This window comes from Tachysurus fulvidraco, chromosome 1, assembly GCF_022655615.1.
Source record: "Tachysurus fulvidraco isolate hzauxx_2018 chromosome 1, HZAU_PFXX_2.0, whole genome shotgun sequence".
Classification (NCBI taxonomy): domain Eukaryota; kingdom Metazoa; phylum Chordata; class Actinopteri; order Siluriformes; family Bagridae; genus Tachysurus; species Tachysurus fulvidraco.
This window is the reverse complement of record NC_062518.1, coordinates 10,838,344-10,862,270: the sequence shown is the minus strand read 5'-3', so window position 1 is coordinate 10,862,270 and position 23,927 is coordinate 10,838,344. Positions and strand designations below refer to the sequence as shown.

The window sequence follows — 23,927 nt, the reverse complement described above, 5'->3', positions numbered from 1 at the left end:
TGTGTCCTGCTTCAATAGTTTTCAACCAAATTAGCAAATGTAATGTAACTTTAAAGTGCTTTACTTTATATATGTTTACTGTAAATCTTATTGTACTTTTCTGGCAACCTTACAAGTACAATGTACAGTAATTCCTTTACTAATTCTTTTAATCGTTTTTTGATTACATTACTATAACAAAGCAATGACTGAAATCTTATTTTCTTTCAAATCAGTTATTGTCTTAATGCAAAGGTTTTTGTCTTGTTTCTATAGTTGCCTGATCTTCCCTTAACCTATGCTGATCTGATCGTAAGTGGTGATGATGAGGGGATTTTTGGAGTAGAGTCAGGTTTCCTGTATGCCCTAAAACCACTGGACCGGGAGAAGAAGCCATCATATACACTGCAAGTGGGTGGACTTTACAGTTAAAATACAGTTTTTTTACTTGTATGGTAAAACAGGATTACTTTTTTTAACGGACTCTGTATGCAAACGGAAATAAAAAACAAAGAAAGAAACAAGAAATAGAATAAAAGTGCAGAATGATTCATTCAGTGAGTCACCAATAACATTTAATACATGCTGTCAGTCCACATTTAAAGCTTTTTTAGAATGGTCATGAATGTAGTCACTAGTTACCTTCATCATTCATCATTACTGGAATCACTGAAAAGACTTGCCATGTGACCATTAAATCCACCTGCACTTTTCTTACAGGTGTCCTTCATGGCATCTATGCACCCACAGAGCTTTAGTGTAGAGGTGTGCGTCATCGACAAGAATGACAACGTGCCAATATTTTTGCAAGAGAGCATGAGAGGCACCGTTCAGCTCGGCCTGCTAAAAGGTGAGAGAGTTCAGCAGTGCTATATAATGAGACCTTAGCCATTTTTTATTAAGACTTTGCATTAGCTAAGTTATTTTTACATGACTAACATTCCATTTGTCCAAATGAACATAAACGCATACACAGAGATGTAAAGGAGCTGACAACAGAACAAGTGAAACTTGAAGTGGTCACATCTCTTTCATTGGGATATACAGAGCTCATACGCCTGATTACTTTAATTCAGCGTTGTCCAATCTTATCCGGAAAGGGCCGGTGTGGGTGCAGGTTTTCATTCCAACCAAGAAGAAGCCACATCATAGTCTACTAAAAGCCGATTAAACAGGTGGAATCAGGTGTGGCTTCTACTTGGTTGGAATGAAAACCTGCACCCATAAGAATGGACACCGCTGCTTTAATTGATTCCTTGAGCTGAAGAAAGTGCTAGAGGAATATTACAAATTGTTTGTGATCAGTAGCCCCAGACACCCTCATGATGTTTTATAATGATTGTCTTGAATTTCTATTTCTCCAAAATATAAAAGAAATATAAAAACATGGGCTGTCTTTTTCCTGTAAACCACATATCTGACTACAACCTGCTGCTCGCTGTGGATCTCAGTCCTAATACATGCCTCTAGTTACAAACGACTGTTGTAAAGCAGTTATGCTACAACTGAAACAAATGAAAAGAAATCTTGTGAGATGAAGAAGAGTAATTTGCAATAATAATAACAAAAGACGAATTAGGAGCATGTCATCAATTATTAAAAAAAAAGAATTAAACATTATCATAACAAAGGAGTATTAAATCCTGTAGATTGCACAACAGCTATGGCGTATAAAGAATTAAGATGGAAAAACAATTAAATTCATTTCAACTTTGACATTTGTACATTTATTAATAGACAGATGTGGAAGAATGATCTAAGATCAGCAGACAAAAACTGTGTAAACTGAATTTTTTAGGGCAGTGTGAAAGAATAATGACTTAATTTGCTTCAAGGACTTTTACCTTAAATGGAAATGCTTTGAAAGTTCACAAAAGTGTCTCACAAAAATAAATTTTATCCCTTTCATCAGTCTTGCTTTTACGCTGTTACCTTCAGGTACACCTTTATAGTGTACAGCAATTTAAAATAACATTTCATTAAAGATGACAGCACTGTCTAGACTTTCAGGGTTGAGAATATATAGGAGTGTACATCATACACATACACCTTATGAGTGCATTAAGAAACCAAACTACAGCTCTCAAGACACACACACTTGCCAGCAGTCAGCAGTTATTTTTATAATGTTGGAAAATATAGAGAGGAATTTGGCAATGTTTAAATGAGAGTGTTTGTAATTATGTTGGTCTTTACTGAGTGCTTTGGAGATTACAGGAAATGTTTAGATTTTAGAAATTCTTGGGATATATATGGGGAGGGTTGGATTTATTGAGATTTATTAGCGAATGTTGACTTTGATGGATTTGATTAGGTTAAGTTTATTAGAGTAACTGCTGGTGTATTGCCAGAACCTGCATCCCACCATGCATGGCAAAATCTGCCAACAAGATCATGCAGTGATGAATAACCATCTTTACATTTCAGTCAGTATTTGCTACAAACACCTTTTTGTCACTTTTTTGTTTTCCTGTTCTCTATTGGAGAGGGGGCACGGTGGCTTAGTGGACTTTATTGACAATGTTCATGGATGATTTGGTCAGGCACAGTTTACCTGTGGCCGGACTCCATGACTGTGAAGCAATATACCTAGATATGTTTAGTACTGACTGCATATGCACTTTTTAATTCCTGGCAAAAACATATATATACATTTATATATTGATACATTGATCCTGCTAGCCTTGGAGCAGTCCATCCAGTTGGCAGACCCTTCTATAAAGGATTTAATTTATGCTTCATTCCTGGCAGCTGGGACAGAATATTGACAATAATTCAACCCTGGTTGGCAAGATCATTCTTTGGGCCTGCTACCAAAGAAGCCATATTTAGTACAGTGAAGTTTACAGAGTCATAATTCCATATGGATTCATATGGATTCTCCAAATTCATAATATTCTGATATAGCATGACACGATGACCTGTAGAAGGCTACTGGTGCTTTAATATTGAATTGGTCTGAAAAAAAGAGCTGAAAGAAAGTAATTTGTGAGAGGTTGTTTGCTCCTTGTTAGCTAAGTAATTTATGAAAGATTGTTTCCTTCTTGTTAGCTAAGCTATTGTTTATGTGATGTGAAGAAACTACTAAGAACTAGCCTTAAATACTGGTTGTAGATATCAATGCAGATGAAACACTGCTGCCATTTTATTTCAAAACAGAAAAAAAATATATGGAGCTGTTAAAAAAATACATTAAATAGAAGCAATAAAACACATAAAATGTAAAACATCATTTTCCATCTATAGAGAATGTGATAGCTAAGTTGTTCTGCTAGCTGGATAAGATCTGAGCTCCCACGCAGTCTGTTTAGTTTTTTTAAAGTAAGAATACAAATACTTGTTAGTAAAGTAAATATACGTATGCCAAGTGAAGCAGCTCTTTCTCATTTCTTTCTTTATCTAAACCTAGGAATCCCGTTCATGCAAGTAGGGGCTTTAGACCGTGACGACCGAAACACACCACATGCTGATCTGCGTTTTCGCCTCCTAGACCAGATGCCTCGCATCCCGGCCAGTCACATGTTCCACATCGATGCCACTAGTGGGGAGGTGTCTCTCACAGAGGATGGTAATGAGCACAAGGCCAGAATCTGGGATATACAGTATTATGTAGGGGCTGTCACATGCTACATGTTTTAAGACAAAATACTCTTAGGAGACATGTTACTAGTTTCTCTAATTGTTCAAGTGTTTCATTTTGGACCATTGTGTGTTATGATTTTTTTTTATATACATTTATTTATCACGCATATGTTTAGCACAAAACCTTTACTAGTGACCTAGAGGCAGCCAGATTGGATTTGTTTAGGTTCAGTTTAGAACCGGAGACATTTGATAGGTGAGAATGATAACAACTGCATTGCTTACAATATACATTCATATATGAATTAATGAACATATATTTTAAACAAAAATTATAGGCACTTAATGCTTGTTCTTCACTGCTTCACTTGATCTGATATCTTATAGCACTTCCAGTATCTGTTTCTCTGTATCCATCTTACTCAGCACCGCACATGCACACACTCATTCATACATCTGTTCACTTTAACTGGTCAAATCCTGATAGGGATCAAATCACAGCCAACAATGTATGTATGTCACTTTATTTATGTGAGTTGGTGAGAACCTCAAATTTACAGTTGCTATTAAATAGAATGCCTGACTTTTTGAAGGACCAATGAAACACATTTACTGCATGTGCACTTGCTTTAGTCCGTAAGTCCAGTCAAGTCATGAGGTTTTATTGCCCTTTCCACTATATATAGCTGATGCAGTACATAATGAAATGAATCAAAATGAAAGGCACAGACATAAGGCAACATAGAACTAATCAGTAAACTAAACCTGCTTAAAATTATGTTGCTAGATTTTCAATATACCTTACAAATAAATTCTGACAAATACACATTTGTAACCTATAAGCATTCTAACCTGTATTATAATGGAGATTAATGAACAAAATGCATTTTAAATCTTTTTATATGGCTCATGTGTACGTGTTTTCTTTTTAGTTGCAATATGTATTATATGGTTATGTGTGTTTTGGTCTGCAGGTGCCTCTGCTCTGGACCCTGAAATGTGTGGACGCTATAAACTTTCGGTGATGGTCCAGGACATGGGTGGAAAGGCCAATGCTTTCTTCTCCACTGGCACTGTGTTGGTCGAGGTGACAGGGAACACATGGGCTTCACCCGACCCAGTTCGACTGCAGGAGAACCTACCAGGACCGTACCCTATCCCCATTTCTCAGGTTAGACACAGCACATACACACAAAAACAGAGGCACTGTGTGTGGGTTTTTAGGATTTGTTTTACAAACATGATGACTGAATCTGTCTACCATTCTAGGTATCTACTATAACTACTTGCACATTATCCATACAAGTCTGCATGGTGTACTTTTACTCTCTACTCTGTAAGTGGTAGTTACTGGGTGGGTTTCTTTATCTGTGTTGTCTGCTGTTGCATTGCTGGTAGTGGTCTTTTATCATAATCTTTTATGGTACGCATTGTTAATATGTTAAACATTTTACTAATTGTTATAGAGCAGTTTCATAGCTGTTGGGAGCGGACTGGTAAGGCACATACTGTAGGTGGCCTGGGTCCACCCATTTGGGGGCTTGGCCCAAATGTAAGGTTTATACTGCAGCCTTGTTAAGATTAACATGCCATGAGTGATGTTGCTCAGTCGTTGTTGTAATGTTGTTGGATTTTGTAACCTTTTCCAGCCTGACAATAACTTTTTTCTGAAGTCCTCAGAGATCTCAATTGTTTTTGCAATGATCCCCTTCCACAAACACACGTCATGAAAATCAGGTTCTTTAAATAAAATAGGACACTCATGGAGGCCCGATTGTCATTGGCTGAAATCAGATGGACACATTGATGGACATCAGATATGAACTTGAAATTAAGTAATAAACCTAGAGGTTCACATACTTTTGCCTCTCACACATCCTACTGTAGGAATTACAAGGACCTCCAATTATTAGGTGATAAATGCATGAATGACTTTTAGCATAGCTTGATTAAAAGCTTGATTGGGGGTTGCAATGCATTTCAGGAAAAGAAGTCCAGTTGAGACTTGCCTTATTGAAGGCAAACGACTCCCTTAAAGGGTGGGAAGTTCCACGGGTATATACAGTAAGAACAGATCATCCAACAGGATTTGAAGGCAGTCTTAAGTTATTCTTGCTAGCTCTGAGGCACCTCTTTCTACCATGCATGGAATCTTCTAAGGTTGACCCATCCATGGTTAACCATAACTAAGAGCAACTCAGCTATAGCAGGACAATAGTACAAGATATTGTCGGGGAATGCAGTCAGACCTCAAATTGCATATTTGTGGTTCTCCTTCAATAGTTCACTGCTATTTACCATTTTTTCTCCTTCTACCAGTGATTTATCCCATGTTGCAGATAATTTAGCAAAGATCTAGTCTAGAGGGTCATGATCATGGCACCAAGATTGACTGTAAGACCTTGGTTTCCATTCCGGCTTTTGCAAGTGTTCAACAGAATGTGATAGTTCACAAATGGTTTACCAGAGAATACTACTGCTTTCACAGTGGTCTGAACACAGCGAAAGCTTCCTCCTTAGATAAACAGGGAAAATTTACACAGTCATTCAGGTCAACTGTATATCTATGTAGTCAGACTGAATTTGTTGTCTGTAACATATCTGTCCAGGAAACTCTCATGAACATGTGGGACTATAACATGGGCTTTTTGTGTCCTTAAGTGGAAATTGTACTTTTAATGTTTTGAGATTAAATTTATGCAGAAATCTAGAGTTTCTAAAGGGTTCACAAACTTTCAATAACACTGTATGTTATATTGATATTTATACTAACAGAAAATGATTTTACTTCTAGACTAGAGTGTGCCACTGACAGGTTGAACACCATGTCCAGTTCTGGGTTTACTGCCAAATGCAATCAAAGCAGTCTGGCAAAGGCAATGAGAGAGACAGAGAGGCTTAATCTTCTGCATGCAATCATTCAAAGGATCATGGAATATTTTTGTACCTTGTTTGTGTTAGGCTTTGCTCTGGGTAAGAGCACAGTGGAAGAGGATTTCATGTGCCTGTCATCATGGCTGATGCAAATATCAGGCAACCCAGTTATTTGATATGCACCCTTATGACCAGTGCCAGGCTCTTCTACATGCGAGTATTCACGAATGACACCATAAAATTGATAAAAATACAAATAGCTATTTATCACACTGGCCCTTCTATATTTTTCAAAAATATTAGGTCTTTTATAGACCTAATAAATGTTCTAACAAAGGGCCAAAACTTATCAGGGGCTAAAATAATCTAAATTTGTGTCACCACAAAAAAGGCAAATGTTTATCTTGATTCACTTTCTACATTTCTGTGTTGCCAATGTGCTGAGTGTGATGAGTATGAAAATGATGTTGATCACATTCACCATTTTATAACTGTTTCATAGCAGAACTAACTTATCTCTTAGAGATTCCACATAAAAGTTCTTTACTAAGCAAAATTGATCATTTTTGGCATCTGATGAAGAATTGAGGCTTTAACTGCAGTGTACTTTAATAATAAAAGTAAATGTAGTAAAATCACAGTATAAGTCTTATCTCCAGAGAAACATGGCATCTTGGACAGTCTGTAAATCCTTCATCATTTGTGTACGCTATGCGATTGCATTAGAGGCTGTAAGAAACAAAAGAAGTTCATATACAAAATTTGAGAGTGCTTTCTATTTGCTTCCGTTCTTAATAACAACCAGCATTGCTAAAAGTGCATAAGACTAACAAAGTTTTAACCACTGTATTTGTGTTTATCGGTTGTTAATATGTTAACATTTACTTGCTCAATCTTCCTTGGACATGTCAGTATACCAGAACCTGTGTTATGAAAATTCTTAGTGCAAAGAGTTGCTCCTAGTGACGTAATTCTAAAAAAATTCATGTTGGAGTTTCTGTTTAAATTGAAAAAGAAGATGCTAGTTATAAGCATAAAAGTTATCCATAAAGCCTTAAACGGGCTTATAAGGTCAGAAGGTGTTAGGAGTAGTGAGGAGGACTTTTAAGAGGCTTAAGAGTTTCTTTGGAAGAGGAGAAAATGGCTGAAAGGTGAAGAGGGAGAAGAAATTAATTGTATACAATATTTAATAATGATAGTGAGTTAATAAGATGATACAGATTAGATTGTGTAGGGTTTATTTTTGTGACCAATTGTATTAGAGATAACACTAACGTCTCCAAAACAGAGCCGAAATGCCATAGCGGCCGAAATGATCGAATTTGTCTGCGCTGTGGCAGAGATGTTTACATTTACATTACATTTATTACATATCATGCCTAGTAACAGAGCTCAGCCCCACCTCCTCTCTAAGATAAAAGTTGTTGTATTTTCCTTGCTCAGAGTTGTTCAGAGTTTGGTCTCTGAATCACTCTTAGGATAAAATTCCTAGTTAGAAATTTAGTTTAAGGTAATTTAGAAGCTTTCTGAGATCATTCTTAGAATCTTTAAAAATACCTGATCTTTAACTTGTTATTCAAATTTTATTAGTCGTGGCCTGATGCCTGTCTCTGCAAAAGATGGGCACGAGAGTAACAAACAAAGGACAAGTGATCCAATGAGAGATAGAAAGGAGACGGTGTGGGTTTGTAGTCCTCAGCACTATGGATCTTGTCTTTTGTTTCCATTAAATTTTAATTGGCAGGAAAAAGAAAGCAGCACTTTGTAGATCTCTCAACAGTGGAAAAGGATGAGAGAAAGCTCAGCTAGAGGTCTTGTTAAACATGGCCAGTAGGGGTTATTGTGAGGGAAATGAGGTCATGTTCAAAGAAATAGTTGGTCTGTTTACTTATAGCCCCCCCCACCACCACCACCACCACCACCACCATGACCACCCCACTCCTTACTACTCACACACACACACACACACACACACACACACACACACACACACACACACACACACACACACACACACACACATGCGAATGCAGTAGAAATATTGTCACATTCTAAATTCACTGTTAATCTTTGTTTTTTGTACTTTACAGAATCTGTTTATTAACACGAGTTTATTAACACGAGTTTATTAAAGTTCTATATGAAGCAATTCAAACACAGTGGGCAGCTGAATGTTAAGGGCCATGGTTAAGAACCCAGCAGTCACTTCTCAGCATCACTATGTTTAAACAAAATTGTATATAAAAATTAAACCATAATTGCTGAACCAGTGAAGGACAAATCATATTGTGCTCTGCTTTAGGCTTATATAACACTGTTCAGCTACATGTTTGTGAAAGATTTTGGCAAACACTGCCTGAATAGCAAAGCCAGCTGCTTTGGCTACACACAGTGTAGACATCCTTACATCAAGGTGAAGGTAAATGTAAGTGAGGGCATTCAGATGTCTGTGCATATGAGGCATAGAGACATGTGAGAAAGACATGTGAGACAGCATGTGTGCATTTCCATGTGGGGTAGTGACAATGGAAACATATTGGTGTGTGTGTGTGTGTGTGTGTGTGTGTGTGTGTGTGTGTGTGTGTGTGTGTGTGTGTGTGTGTGTGTGTGTGTGTGTGTGTGTGTGTGTGTGTGTAAGAAGAAAAGTGCATATGTCTATGAAATCCTCGAATGCAGGAATGAATAAAAAAGATAAAGCATTTCTGAACACTCTCACAGCTGGTGCTGTGTGTGCACTTTCCAGTACATGTGTGTGCATTGATAGTCATAGAACTGAAGGGCTTTTTTTTGTGCATTTGGAAAGCCTTTTTCTGACAGCTTTTTTGGTTTTGAAATGTGGGTGGGGGGTGTCACTGATGCTTGTCTTTTCATGGCAACATGGCAAGAGACTTGCCACCTACCAGCCATGCAAGCTATTTAGGGTGAATATGTGCTTTTTCTGAACACATAAGCTCTCTCAGCCATCTTCTGCATCTTCTTCACGAGCTGCTACATTCATGAATGAAAATATCTACTTGCCACTAAGCTTAGGATTGGAAATCACGTGAATCCCGTTTATTTGACAATATAATGTCAACCCATTCAACCATCCATTTCCTGTACTGTTTATTGTACACAGGGTCATAGGGAATGTTGAGTCTATCCCAGGGAACTTAGGAACTTAGGCCCAACACGTCACAGCTCACAATCATGCACACACATATATCTATTCACAAACTATGGACAATTTTGAGATAACAAGCATTCAAAAAGACATGTCTTTTGACTTGGGGAGAAAACTGGGATACCCAGAAGAAACCACCAAAATACACAGAGAACATGCAAACTCCATGCTTGCTTTGGCAGGAATCAAATCCCCAACTCAAACACACCCATCAGCATGTTCAACCATGTGCATTAAATGTAAGTACATGTCACCTTCACCTTCTTATACGACTGGCCTAGTTTACTTTCTCGCTTTTGAGAATTAACGAAACTTTCTTTTGCAATGGGTAACATCCAACTGCATTATCTGGGTATTAAATGCCCCATCACTCCTCTACACTCTATACACATCAAAACAACTTTTCCAAACCTTCCTACAAAGCTGCAACCACTGATAATGAATTACTAAATGTCATGTTTGAATGCCGGATCTTTCTGTATTAAGAGCAGCTAAATTAAGACCAGCTTTAGAAGTTTATCACCATCAGTGCATCACTGCTCACTTCATACAGCTTGCACTTCAAAGCCCTGCATTATCAGACTCTAGGTTAACACAAAAGTTAATCATTTGTATGGACAAATGAAGCCTGGAAACTAAACAGGTGACATCACTTTTGTTGTAGAGAACCATTTTTAGAACACAGGGCAGCATGTTAATCTCTTCCAAGAACAGCTGCCCTGCTGCAGCGCTTTGCAAATGTGTGCAGGGCCGTGTAAAGAGAAACTGGCTGGCATGTACACATACAGAATGAGACAGGAGGCTTGGGGAGCCATCTCCATAACAAATGGAGAAGATGCAGGAGCATGGTGGATGTGCACGTGACAGTTACACTCAACTCTAAGCTCCTCTCCTAATTCGGTGCTTTTTCACACCCCGTCCATCATCGGCTGTCACTCTTTTTTCCCAGAGGAGTGGAAAATCCCTCTGTGGTTAGAGAAGAAGCTTTGTTTTGGCAACTGCTGACCTCGGTACACTCTCCAGTAACAGAGCTCGGCTCTGCCTCTTCACTGCTTTGGGGCTCTGCTAAACGTTCACTTTAACTTAAATATAAACATTATCTCTGTAGCACTGCTCCCTGCGGATGCAGCTTTGTTTGTGGATTTTGTTCTTCTGAGCATGATAATGCTTTCTAATACTTGTGTTAATGCATCAGAACATTTTTTGTCATTCTAAAAGAAAAATTATTTTGTTCATTTTGTTTGTTATTTACGATAATGAACATTTATAAGGCATGTGATGAAAACCTTAAAGTATTTCTTATAGGTTAGTCAAAAATAAACTAAATCAATAACCTAAAAAAAAGTAAACTTGAGACACTAAAGATATCTTGGCTTATAGGCTGCATTCGGAGAGATGGGAATAGTGTGTGCATTTATCTTCTCCTGCACTGTCCTGTTTCCTTGTTTTTACAAATGATTTTTATAAGATATAATATGTTGCAATATGTGATTTTGAAAGCGACTACATCCTTTAATATCTAAAATCTAATGAGAAACGAAATCTTTCTCAGCCGAACAGTTCATGTTCTAGATTATGTCATATTATCTGGACTCATTTCATTCCTTCATACCTTTTTAGTTAAGTAACAAACACATACAGTATTTCTGTCTTGTTAGCTGACACTCACGTGAACTCCTGCAGACTTTGGTTGATTGGTTATGCTGTGCTTTCAGATTTTTGGTTGCTGGCCAAATTTCCAGCTACAGTGTGCAGACTATTAAATGTCAGATTGCTTTCTGTAGACTAGACTTTCCAAAACATTTCTCTCAGTCTGATAAATTCTTTAAATTTAAGCAATGTATCTACTGTGTTTTGTATTGTACTCTCTTTGTAAGAGCTCACACTAAATGTGTTTAACACATTTAGTGATAACCAATGTGTTTAAAACATTTGAAATAACCAAGTCTTGCATTTTCCTTTGTTTAAACTTTCACTCCATCAAACTGAGATAAGCCTCCTTTATGTTTTCAGTCCTTTTAGATGTACTCTGCACTCTGTTCATTAAAAGTATTTGGCAGTTTCTCTGGAAAAGACCATCTGTCAAGTGTGTGTGTGTGTGTGTGTGTGTGTGTGTGTGTGTGTGTGTGTGTGTGTGTGTGTGTGTGTGTGTGTGTGTGTGTGTGTGTGTGTGTGTGTGTGTGTGTGTGTGTGTGTGTGCGCCATGCTCCTCAGGTGAAATGGAGTGGGAGTTTGGTAGAGTACAGTCTGGAGGGAGAGTTTCCAGAGATGCTTTTCACCATTAGTAGAGAAGGAGTCATCTACCTAAATGCCCCTCTGGACCGAGAAACCCAAGATCAGGTAAAGGACAAAAAGGACATAAACAAATTTATTTGCATAAGTTTTCAGTTATATACACTGCTTACAAATTTTTCTTGTTCCTGTTCCTTTGCAGTAATTAAAGGACAAACACTGGATGTATTTCTGTTTTTTTATCCTTTGTTGTTTTTTGTACATGAGAGTGAAACATTAAACAGTTAGACTTTCATTTTAACAAGAGTTTCAATTGCTACCATCTGTGTCAGAGCTGCATTAGAGGTGTGTAAAACTCAAGCCCACATATCAAGCTGCCCTTGTATTACATATTTTATCTTTTTTTTTTACTAGTAACATAATAAAATCACTTAGTCTTATACTAAAGTTGCATCTATCTATATACAATTAGCTTTTTAAAAAAAATTATGTAGAAATCTATTTGTATGGTAGTGATACTCACAGACAGTCAGTTTATTCTCTGTCTGGCTGTCTCACTGTCGACCTGTCCTTGATGTTTCATGACACCGCTGTGCATTCAAGCATTATTTATAAAGCACCAAACTAAGCATTAGTGTGCACTTTTATAGCTGCTGCGAGTAACTCAGACTCACCAAATGAGTTATTGACTCAGAGCAGTCAATCTGCTCAAATATCAACCAGGCAACCAGATGCAGACATACTGTACAGTACATAGGCCTTCAGAAATCATCAATATGAACAATACAGTAGGCTATAATGCCCAGCTTAATCAGGTTCACGGATAGCTGGAAAAGCAAACCATGTGTTGAGAGAAGTTAATGGTAAAGTTTGCCTTTTGTCATTACATTTCCAGCAACATTATTTTATACAACTGAGCAACTGAGGGTTAAGGACCATGTTCAGGGGCCTGGTGGAAATGGGAATCAAACTCACAACCTTCCAATTGGTAGGCCAGCACCTTAACCGCTAGGCTATCAAATCCATATCACTAATTTGTTTTTACATTAATTGATTAATGTAAAAGATTATGTGCATAAAATAGAAGGGAGTGTATGATACACAGAAAAGTAGCCTGTAGTTAAAAACCCCTATGGACAAGTTAACTAGTTAATTAATGTTAATGTTAATGTTAATGTGAGGGACGATATAGTACACAGTTATAGAAGGGAAATTATATCTAATCTCACTATCTTGAGTCACCCAGATAAGTCTGTTTCCTCTGATAAGACTTCTTCCTCAACAGCATCGCACTGGCTATATATACTGTATATATATATATATATATATATATATATATATATATATATATATATATATATATATATATATATATATATATGTTTATTTATTCATTTTATATATGTTTCTGCAAATTGTTTGTGCTTTGGAACAATGGCCATTGTTAAAAGCATTATACAATCTAATTGAAGTAAATTGAACTGAACAATTAATCAACACAGACAAATTAAATATTTGAACTTCCTGTGCTTGTGACCAGAAGGTTGTGTTTAAATGCCAGCTGTTAAAGAAGCAAGTTCAGTACTTGGTCTGGATTCTGACTCACTCGGAAAAATATATAAATTATAAACGTAATTATATAAAATGTACATTTTATAAAATGTATATTTTTATTTTATTATTATTATTATTATTTTACCTTTCCCTGTCTGTCAGTTCCTGATCAGCATAGTAGCAGAGAGGCCAGATGGCAGGAGGATTGCAAAACCCGTAGAGCTGAGGGTCATGGTAGGAGATGCCAATGACAACAGACCGACCTTCCCACAGATGCAGTACCACACTGTTGTCAAGGAACTTGCACAGAAAGGTCTCTCTCTCTCTCTCTCTCTCTCTCTCTCTCTCTCTCTCTCTCTCTCTCTCTCTCTCTCTCTCTCTCTCTCTCTCTCTCTCTCTCTATCACACACAGTCATGCAGTCATTTAATCATCACAAAACGATTACAAGAACACACTGGGTAGATTCTAAGGTACTGAGACACTTTAACTGTGTATAAATATTTCATTATATATTCTGTGATCATTTCATAAAACAGAATATAACAATAATTGCGGAATAAATCACTAATTATCGATTAAATACAAATGAGCTAAAAGTGAGAGATTTTGAATATTTAACTTCATCATAACTGAGAGCAACAGGTAAACTAAAAGTGTCAGAATGGCCTTATAATATTCTATGTTAAATCTACAAACCAAATCTTGAGGATTATTTTTGTGTCACACCTTAATTAAGTCTTAAGTTTGTGTGGAACTGCCAAATCAAGCAATTTATTACTTAATATACAGAAATATGTTATGGTCTTTGAAACATAAATTGATTTTAAGTAATAAATAGGATGTTGGGTTTATGGCTGCGGGGATTTTGACCCTTCTCATTATATTTCCTCAATGCCCAACAGGATCTGAAATTCTCACAGTCCAGGCAGCTGATAACGACGACCCCAAAACGGATAATGTGCGGATTTTTTACAGATTGGCATCGCAGGTGCCAGAAAGCCCCCGGCCACTTTTCCGTGTGGACCGAGACTCTGGGGTGATCACAGTGCAGGCTGACAGCATGGAGGGCACGGCATCACAATACACACTGACAATCATCGCTGAGGACGCTAAAGGTCGCACGCACAACCATCAAAAAGAAAAAAATCATTTCTTTGTCATATATACATTACAGTACAGTCACATTCTTTTCTTCACATATACCTGAAATGTTTCTGAGGAAGTCAGGGTCAGTAACAGGGTAAGCCATTATATGGGACCCCTGAAGCATTTTGAGTTAATGGCTTTAAACTAGGCCAGCTTGGTGATACTGGGGCTTGAACCGTAGGTTTTTCCAGACCCTTAACCACTGAGTAGTGTTTAGTGATTTCTGCCAGCCTCTTCTAAGGAAATAAGTCAAAATAAAGTAGGCATGATCTCTCCCTGACAGTTCTAATGAAGTAGGTGTGGTCTCTACCTGTCATGTCTAACAATGTAGGTGTAGTCTCTCCCTGTCCTTTCTAATAAAGTAGGCATGATCTCTCCTTGACAGTTCTAATGAAGTAGGCCTGGTCTCTACCTGTCATTTAAAAAAAAAGTAGGTGTGGTCTCTCCGTGTCAGTTCTAATGAAGTAGGTGTGGTGTTTTCCTGACAGTTTTAATGAAGTAGGCCTGGTCTCTACCTGTCAGTTCTAATGAAGTAAGTGCGGTCTCTCTCTTTCAGTCCACATAAAGTAGGCATGATCTCTCTCTGACAGGTCTAATGAAGTAAGTGTGGTCTCTCCCTGTCAGTGCTAATGAAGTAGGTGTGGTCTCTCTCTGACAGTTCTAATGAAGTAGGTGTGGTCTCTCATTGTCAGTGGTCTCTCCCTTTCAGTCTCAACAAAGAAGGTGTTGTCTCTCCTTGTCAGTGCTAATGGAGTAGGTGTGGTCTCTCTACCAGCCAGCCCTAATGAAATAAGTGTAGTCTCTGCTTGTCAGTCTTAATAAAACAGGCATGGTCTCTGTGCCTATTTCTGCCTCTGTCAGTCCTAATGAAATGGGCGTAGACCACCACTATTTAAAGTTAATACACATTTATTTTGTTTCTAAAATAATGAATCATATTGTAATAGATTTGTATCAAATGTTTTGCTGACACATTTCACATCGGTCCTTTTTACACAATGCATAATCGATCATGTATCAAGATACAGCCTGCATCAGCTCACAAGGAGAGATACAGTACACGCTCCTAATTAATATTTAGTAAACTCTGTGGAAAAAGATTTGAACAAATGTCTATGCTCTTTTTTCCCATGAACAAAAACTGACCTCCAGATTTTGGCCGCAATCTAAGATCATGCTAAATGTCAGAGGAAGCAAATGTGCACAAGGCATGTTGTTTATAAGACACAGTGAATCACACTCCAGATGTCCTTGTTGGTATTTATAATGTTTTGTAGCTAAATAGGTTTTATATGTTATTTTAGTAACACACACATTAACTTTTTTTGTGTCAGTTTACAGTGACACACGTACACTGTGACCTATGACACGTAATAAATCATTTGATTCCATGTCAATTGATTAAATGTAAGAGTATAATGGAGACTGATGGAGTCAGTAATGGAGTAATGCTAATAATGATATTGCGATGAAGTGACCATGAGTCATGTCTTACACTTCGGCAGGGTTGAACAGCTCCTGCACAGTGATAGTTAAAGTACTGGATGAAAACAACAACCCACCTGTCTTCTCTCAACATGAGGTATGTTTACTGCTGTGTGTCAAGGTTTATGTGAGGGCTTATAAGGATGAGTATTATTCTGTAATGTAATAATTATTCTGTATGTTATTGAATCTGTAGAGCTAAATAGTTCATTGTTACTGGGTTTCATTATATTTCATTACTGTATTTGTGTGTGTATGAGGTGCTGCATGAACAGATGTGTGTGTACATGTCTTTGCTCTGGTCTGGGAAATATTGGTTTGATTTACTTACGGGAGTTAGGTAAAGATATTTCAGGGGAATCCACAAAATAATCTCAGGCTTATAGGGCTAATATTGCTGAGGGCTTTCCTGTTTAGAGCTCCAAATGGATAGTGTTCTCAGTGCAAATCAGATTAATCTCTGGGAAGACCAGATATTCAACTGGAAATTCATGGACCTCAGTAACATGTATCCTTTAGTCAATATTGAAGTAAGATAAGTCCTTTAAATGGAAACATATTCCAAAACATTGAACAATGTAATTAAAGATTGATGTGATTTCATATAAATTTGAAATATCAATTATGGCTAATTCTTAATTCTGGAGATAATATTAATAGAATTGTAATAAAACCCAGGGTGAAGACATAAATACAGAATCATTTTCAACATTAACAGCTGGAGTTAATCCAGAGTTAATCAATTATCATAAAACAAACAGCTATCTGGATGTCAAACCTGGCAGATATTAAACTATGAACAGTGTAAACAGAATACAGTCAACCCCAGAATGATGAGGACAGGGCAACAGTAATCACTAATGATGAAGTGGATGAATATATTTTTGACTTAAATGCCAGACACATACATCGAGGGTTTCCAACACTAAGTATTTTACTCAGATAAATCAACACATTCTCCTAATCCCCTTCTTCCAGACGATACCCAAACCTCCATCATTTACATAAAACAATTTAAAATGATCATTCCTCTTGGAAACGTTCTATCTTTTCCTGAGGTGATGTTCTAAAAATGGCCACCATTCATCACTTTTTTATGGCAGCTGTTTTCTGGGAAATCCCCTCTATGCAATCACCCACGCTGTGTGAATAAGCAGGCGCCCAGAGCTGCATGTGAGTGTCTTTAAGATAGATAAGACCGAGAGCATCGAGAGACAGGTTTTACCAAAAGCCCCAAGCAATGTTTCCTCCCACAAAATCATAAAATCTGGCAACATTTTACAAAAAATGGCCCATTATGATATTTTATATATTTTTATAAAGTCTTTTGTTCCTTGAATGCACCTTTAATCAGACTCTCATAGATCCAATTAAGAGTATTGACTTTAAACATAATGTTGTCCTTTAGTGATCAAATCACTGTTAGATGATTTAATGAAGCATGGTGGGAATACTAGAAAGTTTGTTTATTCATCTTCTGTAACCTCTTTAACCTGATCAGGGTCTCAGAGGATATGGATAACTGTCCTAGATCAAAAAAAAATAGAGACTGTTTCTGCTCATCAGTTTAAAATCCATAAAATCTATAAAGGAAGCATGCCAGGAGAAAGATGCATAGGCACCATGTATTTCCTCCTGCTGCTGACAGTGAGGTCCCTTCTCTGAGACGAAGCCAAGTTTTACAAGATGGATGTAGAGTGAGCTAATGCACTTACAGTGCCAGGCTGCCAGTATTGAATCATGGGAACATGCACCTGGAGGGCAAACTGCTTACCCTGACTCTTAAGCAATTGCCAAATGCTGAAAATATCCAGCAATAGAAGTGCAGGATTTAAGGTGAACTGTTGGATATTGCTAATTCTACTGTTAGAAGTTGTTGAAATTAAACGGTATGCCTTTGTTATTTTGAAGTGTTTACCAAAATCAGTGCTTATGTTCTCCCGCCATCTATTATATATACATACACACACAAAGCAAGAGTTGGAAAAAGCTCTTAAGCGGGTTGAGATGGTGTGGCCATGTGAGTGTGTGCGGTGCAGTGGAGTGTGAGTGATGACAGGTTTGGCCTTGCCGATCAGAAGCTCAGTGAGAAGGGCTGATTACTGTTCTCTCAAACATGCTGATATACAGACTGAGATAGAGAAGCTCTCCACCTCAACTGAACCTGCCAAGACTCACTGCAGGAACACAAACTATTATAAGTAGAGTGATATAGTGGATCTGCAAGACTTTGGTTCTGTTATTCTCAGTGCTTCTCTGCCTTTGGAATAAGAACACATATTATGATACAGTACATGTATATTGTCACGAAGGGACACGGTGAGACAAAAGGCGAGTGAGGATCCAAATGCAGCTTAAGGTTTTTAATAAACAAAACACGAACAAACAGGCTGGCAACGCGGAACAAACAGGAAACGGGAACACGGACATGCACACACCAACAACGACCAACAACATTGAAGTGAACAGACAGAGTATATATGGTGAACGAGAACCAATCACAAAACAGAGACAGACAAGGACTAAGACAAAACACCTGAGGAAGAGATTGAATGTAATTAGTGTCCATGGTAACAGATAGGTGGGCGGGGTCAACAATTAACATCAGGGAGAGACGGCAGACAGAAACAAGGGGAAACAGACACGTTACAGAACCCCTTCCCCTACGAGCGGCTTCCAGACGCTCCCAAGTCCACAAAAACCAGTCCAGGAGGGTGGAGCGAAGGTGTAGCCAGGGTGGGAGGGCGGGTCGGGTTCGTGTAGTGGTGGCGCCCGCTGAGCAGGAGGCCAGGGCGGCGCCGGCAGAGCAGGAGGCCAGGGCGGCGCCGGCAGAGCAGGAGGCCAGGGCGGCGCCGGCAGAGCAGGAGGCCAGGGCGGCGCCGGCAGAGCAGGAGGCCAGGGCGGCGCCAGGGGAGGAGCCAGAGACCAGAGCAGGACCAGAGACCAGGGTGGTGCTGGAGGCGGAGCCAGAGACCAGAGCAGGACCGGAGACCAGGGTGGTGCTGGAGGCGGAGCCAGAGACCAGAGCAGGACCGGAGACCAGGGTGGTGCTGGAGGCGGAGCCAGAGACCAGAGCAGGACCGGAGACCAGGGTGGTGCCGGAGGCTGAGCCAGAGACCGGAACGGAGTTGGCAGCCAGGGTGGTGCTTTGGGCCTATGAACAGGGACAGGAGGTAGAAGGGCTGGCAAGTCCAGCGAAGCAAAACACAGGAAAACAGAAACATGCATAGGTTCAGGCCAGGCAGAGAGTTCAGGTAGTTTGGGTGTCATGATGTCGACCACGTTCTCTGACTCAGTCATTTCGGTCGACCCGGCTGAGTCGGCTGGTTCCGTCGACCCGGCAGGTTCCGGCGACCCGGCAGGTTCCGTCAGCTCGGCCGGTTCCCTCGACCCGGTCGGTTCGGCAGGTTCCTTCGACCCGGTCGGTTCCCTCGACCCGGTCGGTTCGGCAGGTTCCTTCGACCCGGTCGGTTCCCTCGACCCGGTCGGTTCGGCAGGTTCCTTCGACCCGGTCGGTTCCCTCGACCCGGTCAGTTCGGCAGGTTCCTTCGACCCGGTCGGTTCCCTCGACCCGGTCGGTTCGGCAGGTTCCTTCGACCCGGTCGGTTCCCTCGACCCGGTCGGTTCGGCAGGTTCCTTCGACCCGGTCGGTTCCCTCGACCCGGTCGGTTCGGCAGGTTCCGTCGACCCGGCAGGTTCCGTCGACCCGGTCGGTTCCGTCGACCCGGTCGGTTCGGCAGGTTCCATCGACCCGGTCGGTTCCATTGGGGGTTGGTCGTTCTGTCACGAAGGGACACAGTGAGACAAAAGGCGAGTGAGGATCCAAATGCAGCTTAAGGTTTTTAATAAACAAAACACGAACAAACAGGCTGGCAACGCGGAACAAACAGGAAACAGGAACACAGACATGCACACACCAACAACGACCAACAACATTGAAGTGAACAGACAGAGTATATATGGTGAACGAGAACCAATCACAAAACAGAGACAGACAAGGACTAAGACAAAACACTTGAGGAAGAGATTGAATGTAATTAGTGTCCATGGTAACAGATAGGTGGGCGGGGTCAACAATTAACATCAGGGAGAGACGGCAGACAGAAACAAGGGGAAACAGACAGACACGTTACATATATGATGCATTTGTAAAAAGTTTAATACTGTAATAATTGTTTCTTTATTTTTGGAGGCCATTCTGAAAATTCATGTAACTTTCAAGTTGTCTAAATTGTAAATATAATTCTAAGTCTGTCCATTCATATTCTGTACCACTTATTCTACAGAGGGTCACAGGGAAACCCATTACAGGGCACATAATGTTAAATTGTAGCACCATTAAGGTAACCATTTTTACAAAACTAGTACTGGAGGTGAAAATGGTGATCCTGGCAACCAATAACACAATGATTTATTTAACTTTGACCAGTTTGAGATGCCAATGTCAGTTAACATATGAAAGAAATAGTTATCATCTACATTTATCTGTATTTGTATTTAACACTTGAATTTAAGATTTAGACTTATATTTAATATTTACATTAAACATTTTATTTCAGATTTGCAATTCACATTTAGTAATTACCTTTATATTTAATATTTGCACTGAAAGTTAAACTAATAACTGTTTAAATATACCAAATTGGCCTAAAAAAGGCAGAAAGGAGTAAAGCAGAAACCCTTTTTATTTGGGGCCTCGTAGCTATTTATTAGAGTCGATCTATTAAATGTCTCCATTTTTATACCTAAAACCAATATAAATGTGATCCCGTAAACTGACATGAAAACTTTTCAAAGTTTTGAAAGATTTTTAAAGATGAACTGTGCTGATTTTTCTTGTTACTTGAAAAGACTATAACAAGCTGCTCAATGTGACAATATTGTAATGTGTGTATTATTTTTCCAACTAATGTATTTATGACTATGGCTTGATGATTCATTATGAATGCTGGCCAAGATTGACTATCCGATCAAAAAAATTACACGAGATCCACTTCTTCACCAAGCAATCTGTTTCACCACCTGCTAATATCTACACAAGGTGTACACAAGACCTTTTGATCTAATCGGATATTCAAATCACTCTCTGACTTAATGTAAACAGTCATAAATATCAGTCATACAGGACATGTGTGCATGCGGTACACTGGCCTCTTTTAATTCTGTGCATCGATAATTAGATATTAATTGATTTATCACATCCACCACACATCATATGAGAACAAATTTTCCACAAAATGTACTTAGTTGCAGTTTTTAATATAAGTGTAAAAGTGGACTTATTTGCATTAGTCATGTATCTGCAAGGCAAAATCGTGGAAAAAAAACTTTTTGTTAGATCGACTACTTTTTAGGGAAAAGCATACTTTTGGACAGACACCTTATGTGTCAAACAAGAGTAAATTTTGTGACAAAGGGTTTTGCCTCTGGTAGCTAAAGTAATTAAAATGTTCTTAACCTTGCTTCATATCTAAGTGCTGAAGGTATTTTAAATGTCTGGTGCAATTTTCCTGACTTATCTCTTTTATTCACCTTTACTTTTCCTTCGAAGCCTCTTCCAGTAATTTTATCTATACACCTTCATATTGAGCTTCTCTCCTCCTGCTGTGTTGTCTTCTATTTTATTATAATATACTGTAGCTCACTCCACCTGACTCTCTCTGATACTAGTCTTAGCCCACTGTAATCTTCCTGAGCTTCGGCTTACATTTTGTTCTATATGTATTTTTGTTCCCTTCATCACACATCAATCAGTGCTGTGTTGTTCATATCTGAGATTGTGCATACTCACTTACTTTCTCCATATCTGTTTTTCTCAGTACGGGCCATTTCACTTGGCAGAGGATGCCCCAGTGGGTGCCACAGTGACGGCGGTGGCAGCGTGGGATGCTGATGAATGGGGTGGGGACAGCTGGCTGGTCGACTATCGACTAGAGTCAGGGAACGAGGATGAGGTCTTTACATTGGTGACAGACAGACAGACTAACGAGGTCTCTCTTGTCCTTGCTAAGGTACTCCTTCATGTTTCCTCATTCACTGGACTATGTCAGAGAGAGTTTTCAAGATAAGACCAAAAAATAAAAAAAGATAGTTTGGGATTTTAAGAGATTGTGCTCTTACTATAAGCTCCTCCAGACCAAGTAATCTGGCCATGTAATCAACCCATACCACATGTGCCACCAGCTAGAAAATCTCTTTAATCCCCTTGAAATTCATCTTTTCATCTGACTGCAGGACAAAGAATAACTACGGAATGTATGAGAATTGCACCTTTTTTTAAATCCAAACTTCTATAAAACACTGATGAAGGATAATGAACCTTAAAGCATTAAAATCTTCTGTATTAAAGTATCATTACATGACAGTCATTATGTTTTAGTAACGGATGCTGTCATGCATACATATGTACACTTGAGGTGTGATGATATGCCAGAACTGAGGCGCACTGTGAGAAACAAATAAAATGCATTATATTTATAGCCCATGATAGCAAAATGAGTAATGGCTCCATGATGGTCCATATTCGTCACTTCATCCGGCCCACGTATCACCAATATCGTTGATGAACTAATGCAAATCTGAATAGTAAACTCTAATTTCGGAAAGGCACGAATTGTATTGGAGTTATTTATGGCCCAGATTTCAAATTCTGCTAAAATGGTCTTAAATCTTGTCATAAAAATAGTAGCTCACATTAGATCATAGGCTGTTGCCATATTACCAGACCGTTGTGTGCTGAAGCTCGACTGTGATCCTCAGCCATTAATGGAATCAAGGACATTGTAGTAGTGCACTTGTCTAAGGTTTCCTCCTATTGCTGGGAGATTGTCAGTTTTAATCCTAACAGTGGCAAAGCAGTTTGTGGCTTCAAGAGTTCAAGAGAGCCTAATAGACATTGCTCTCTGGTTGTGAATAGCCGTTCACTATCAACTAGCTCATATATATTCAGTGCTCTTCTACCATGGCATTGATTTCACACCATGATCATCACTTGATCACTGTGGTACATGTAGATTCACTTAAGTACAAGGAGGCACACGTTCACCTTCATCCGCCAAGTGGCAGTAGCCTGTATTATCCCTGTTGTGTATAATTTAATTAGTGGATAAAACTCTGCTAATATATGATAACAAAACAAACCCTGCTTGTAATTAGTAAATGTTTAGTATTAAATGTAATTACATTCAGTAGTACTGAGCTGTGCTAATTTTTCCTGCTGCATACTGTTACAGATTGCTTGCTTTTTATATTCAACAGCATTTAAACTGATTATGGATGGTCTAGAAAATACTGACTGTGTGTGAAATGATTATGAACTGCAATGAAAATGAACAAACACTTGATAATGCGCTCCAGATAAAACAGAGGTTGCATGTACTGAGCTATTTCTGTTTAATTTGGCTGCTTCAAAGTTTTGGTACTTTAGCCAGACTTCTCTGTTACTATTGCAGTATGAAGAAGCCAAATTGAATAGCTGCATTGTGGACTATTTTAAGAAAAACAAATGCTTCATGTTCAAATGATGTTCATATTCTTATAAAATTATATTGTATATATAGTATAGGGTGGTAAGAAGAAAACACACACACACACACACACACACACACACACACACACACACAAATCTAGTGATGAAGCTACAATTTCAATCTATTGACTGTCAATTATTTCTCTCTCCCTCTCTCTCTCTCTCTCTCTCTCTCTCTCTCTTGCTGCAATGCCATTTAACAAATTTAACTCAGTTTAAAAAGCTGCAATGCTAAATATAAATGCGAACTAACATGATAATTGCATAACCATGCATTGGAGAGGCACAGCTGGCAGACATTTCGAGTTTGAACCCCCTGAAGTATTTTATGACAGTTCCTAATGCTTATTCGTGGGTGGTTAATGTAAAACACACAAAGCACA

General features: G+C 38.8%; 1 protein-coding gene across 3 annotated transcripts in view; it reads left to right on the top strand.

Annotated features, from left to right (window-relative positions):
* cdh16 (cadherin 16, KSP-cadherin) overlaps nucleotides 1-23,927 on the top strand; it is a 39,643-nt gene that overhangs the window by 3,193 nt on the left and 12,523 nt on the right. For all 3 annotated transcript variants that reach the window (XM_027157534.2, XM_047817206.1, XM_047817101.1), the window contains exons 4-12: nucleotides 256-390; nucleotides 700-829; nucleotides 3,389-3,547; nucleotides 4,536-4,732; nucleotides 11,813-11,938; nucleotides 13,547-13,697; nucleotides 14,288-14,500; nucleotides 16,037-16,113; nucleotides 21,836-22,027. In XM_027157534.2, coding sequence (XP_027013335.2) covers nucleotides 256-390; nucleotides 700-829; nucleotides 3,389-3,547; nucleotides 4,536-4,732; nucleotides 11,813-11,938; nucleotides 13,547-13,697; nucleotides 14,288-14,500; nucleotides 16,037-16,113; nucleotides 21,836-22,027 — 1,380 coding nt within the window. The remainder of the gene's footprint in view (nucleotides 1-255; nucleotides 391-699; nucleotides 830-3,388; nucleotides 3,548-4,535; nucleotides 4,733-11,812; nucleotides 11,939-13,546; nucleotides 13,698-14,287; nucleotides 14,501-16,036; nucleotides 16,114-21,835; nucleotides 22,028-23,927) is intronic.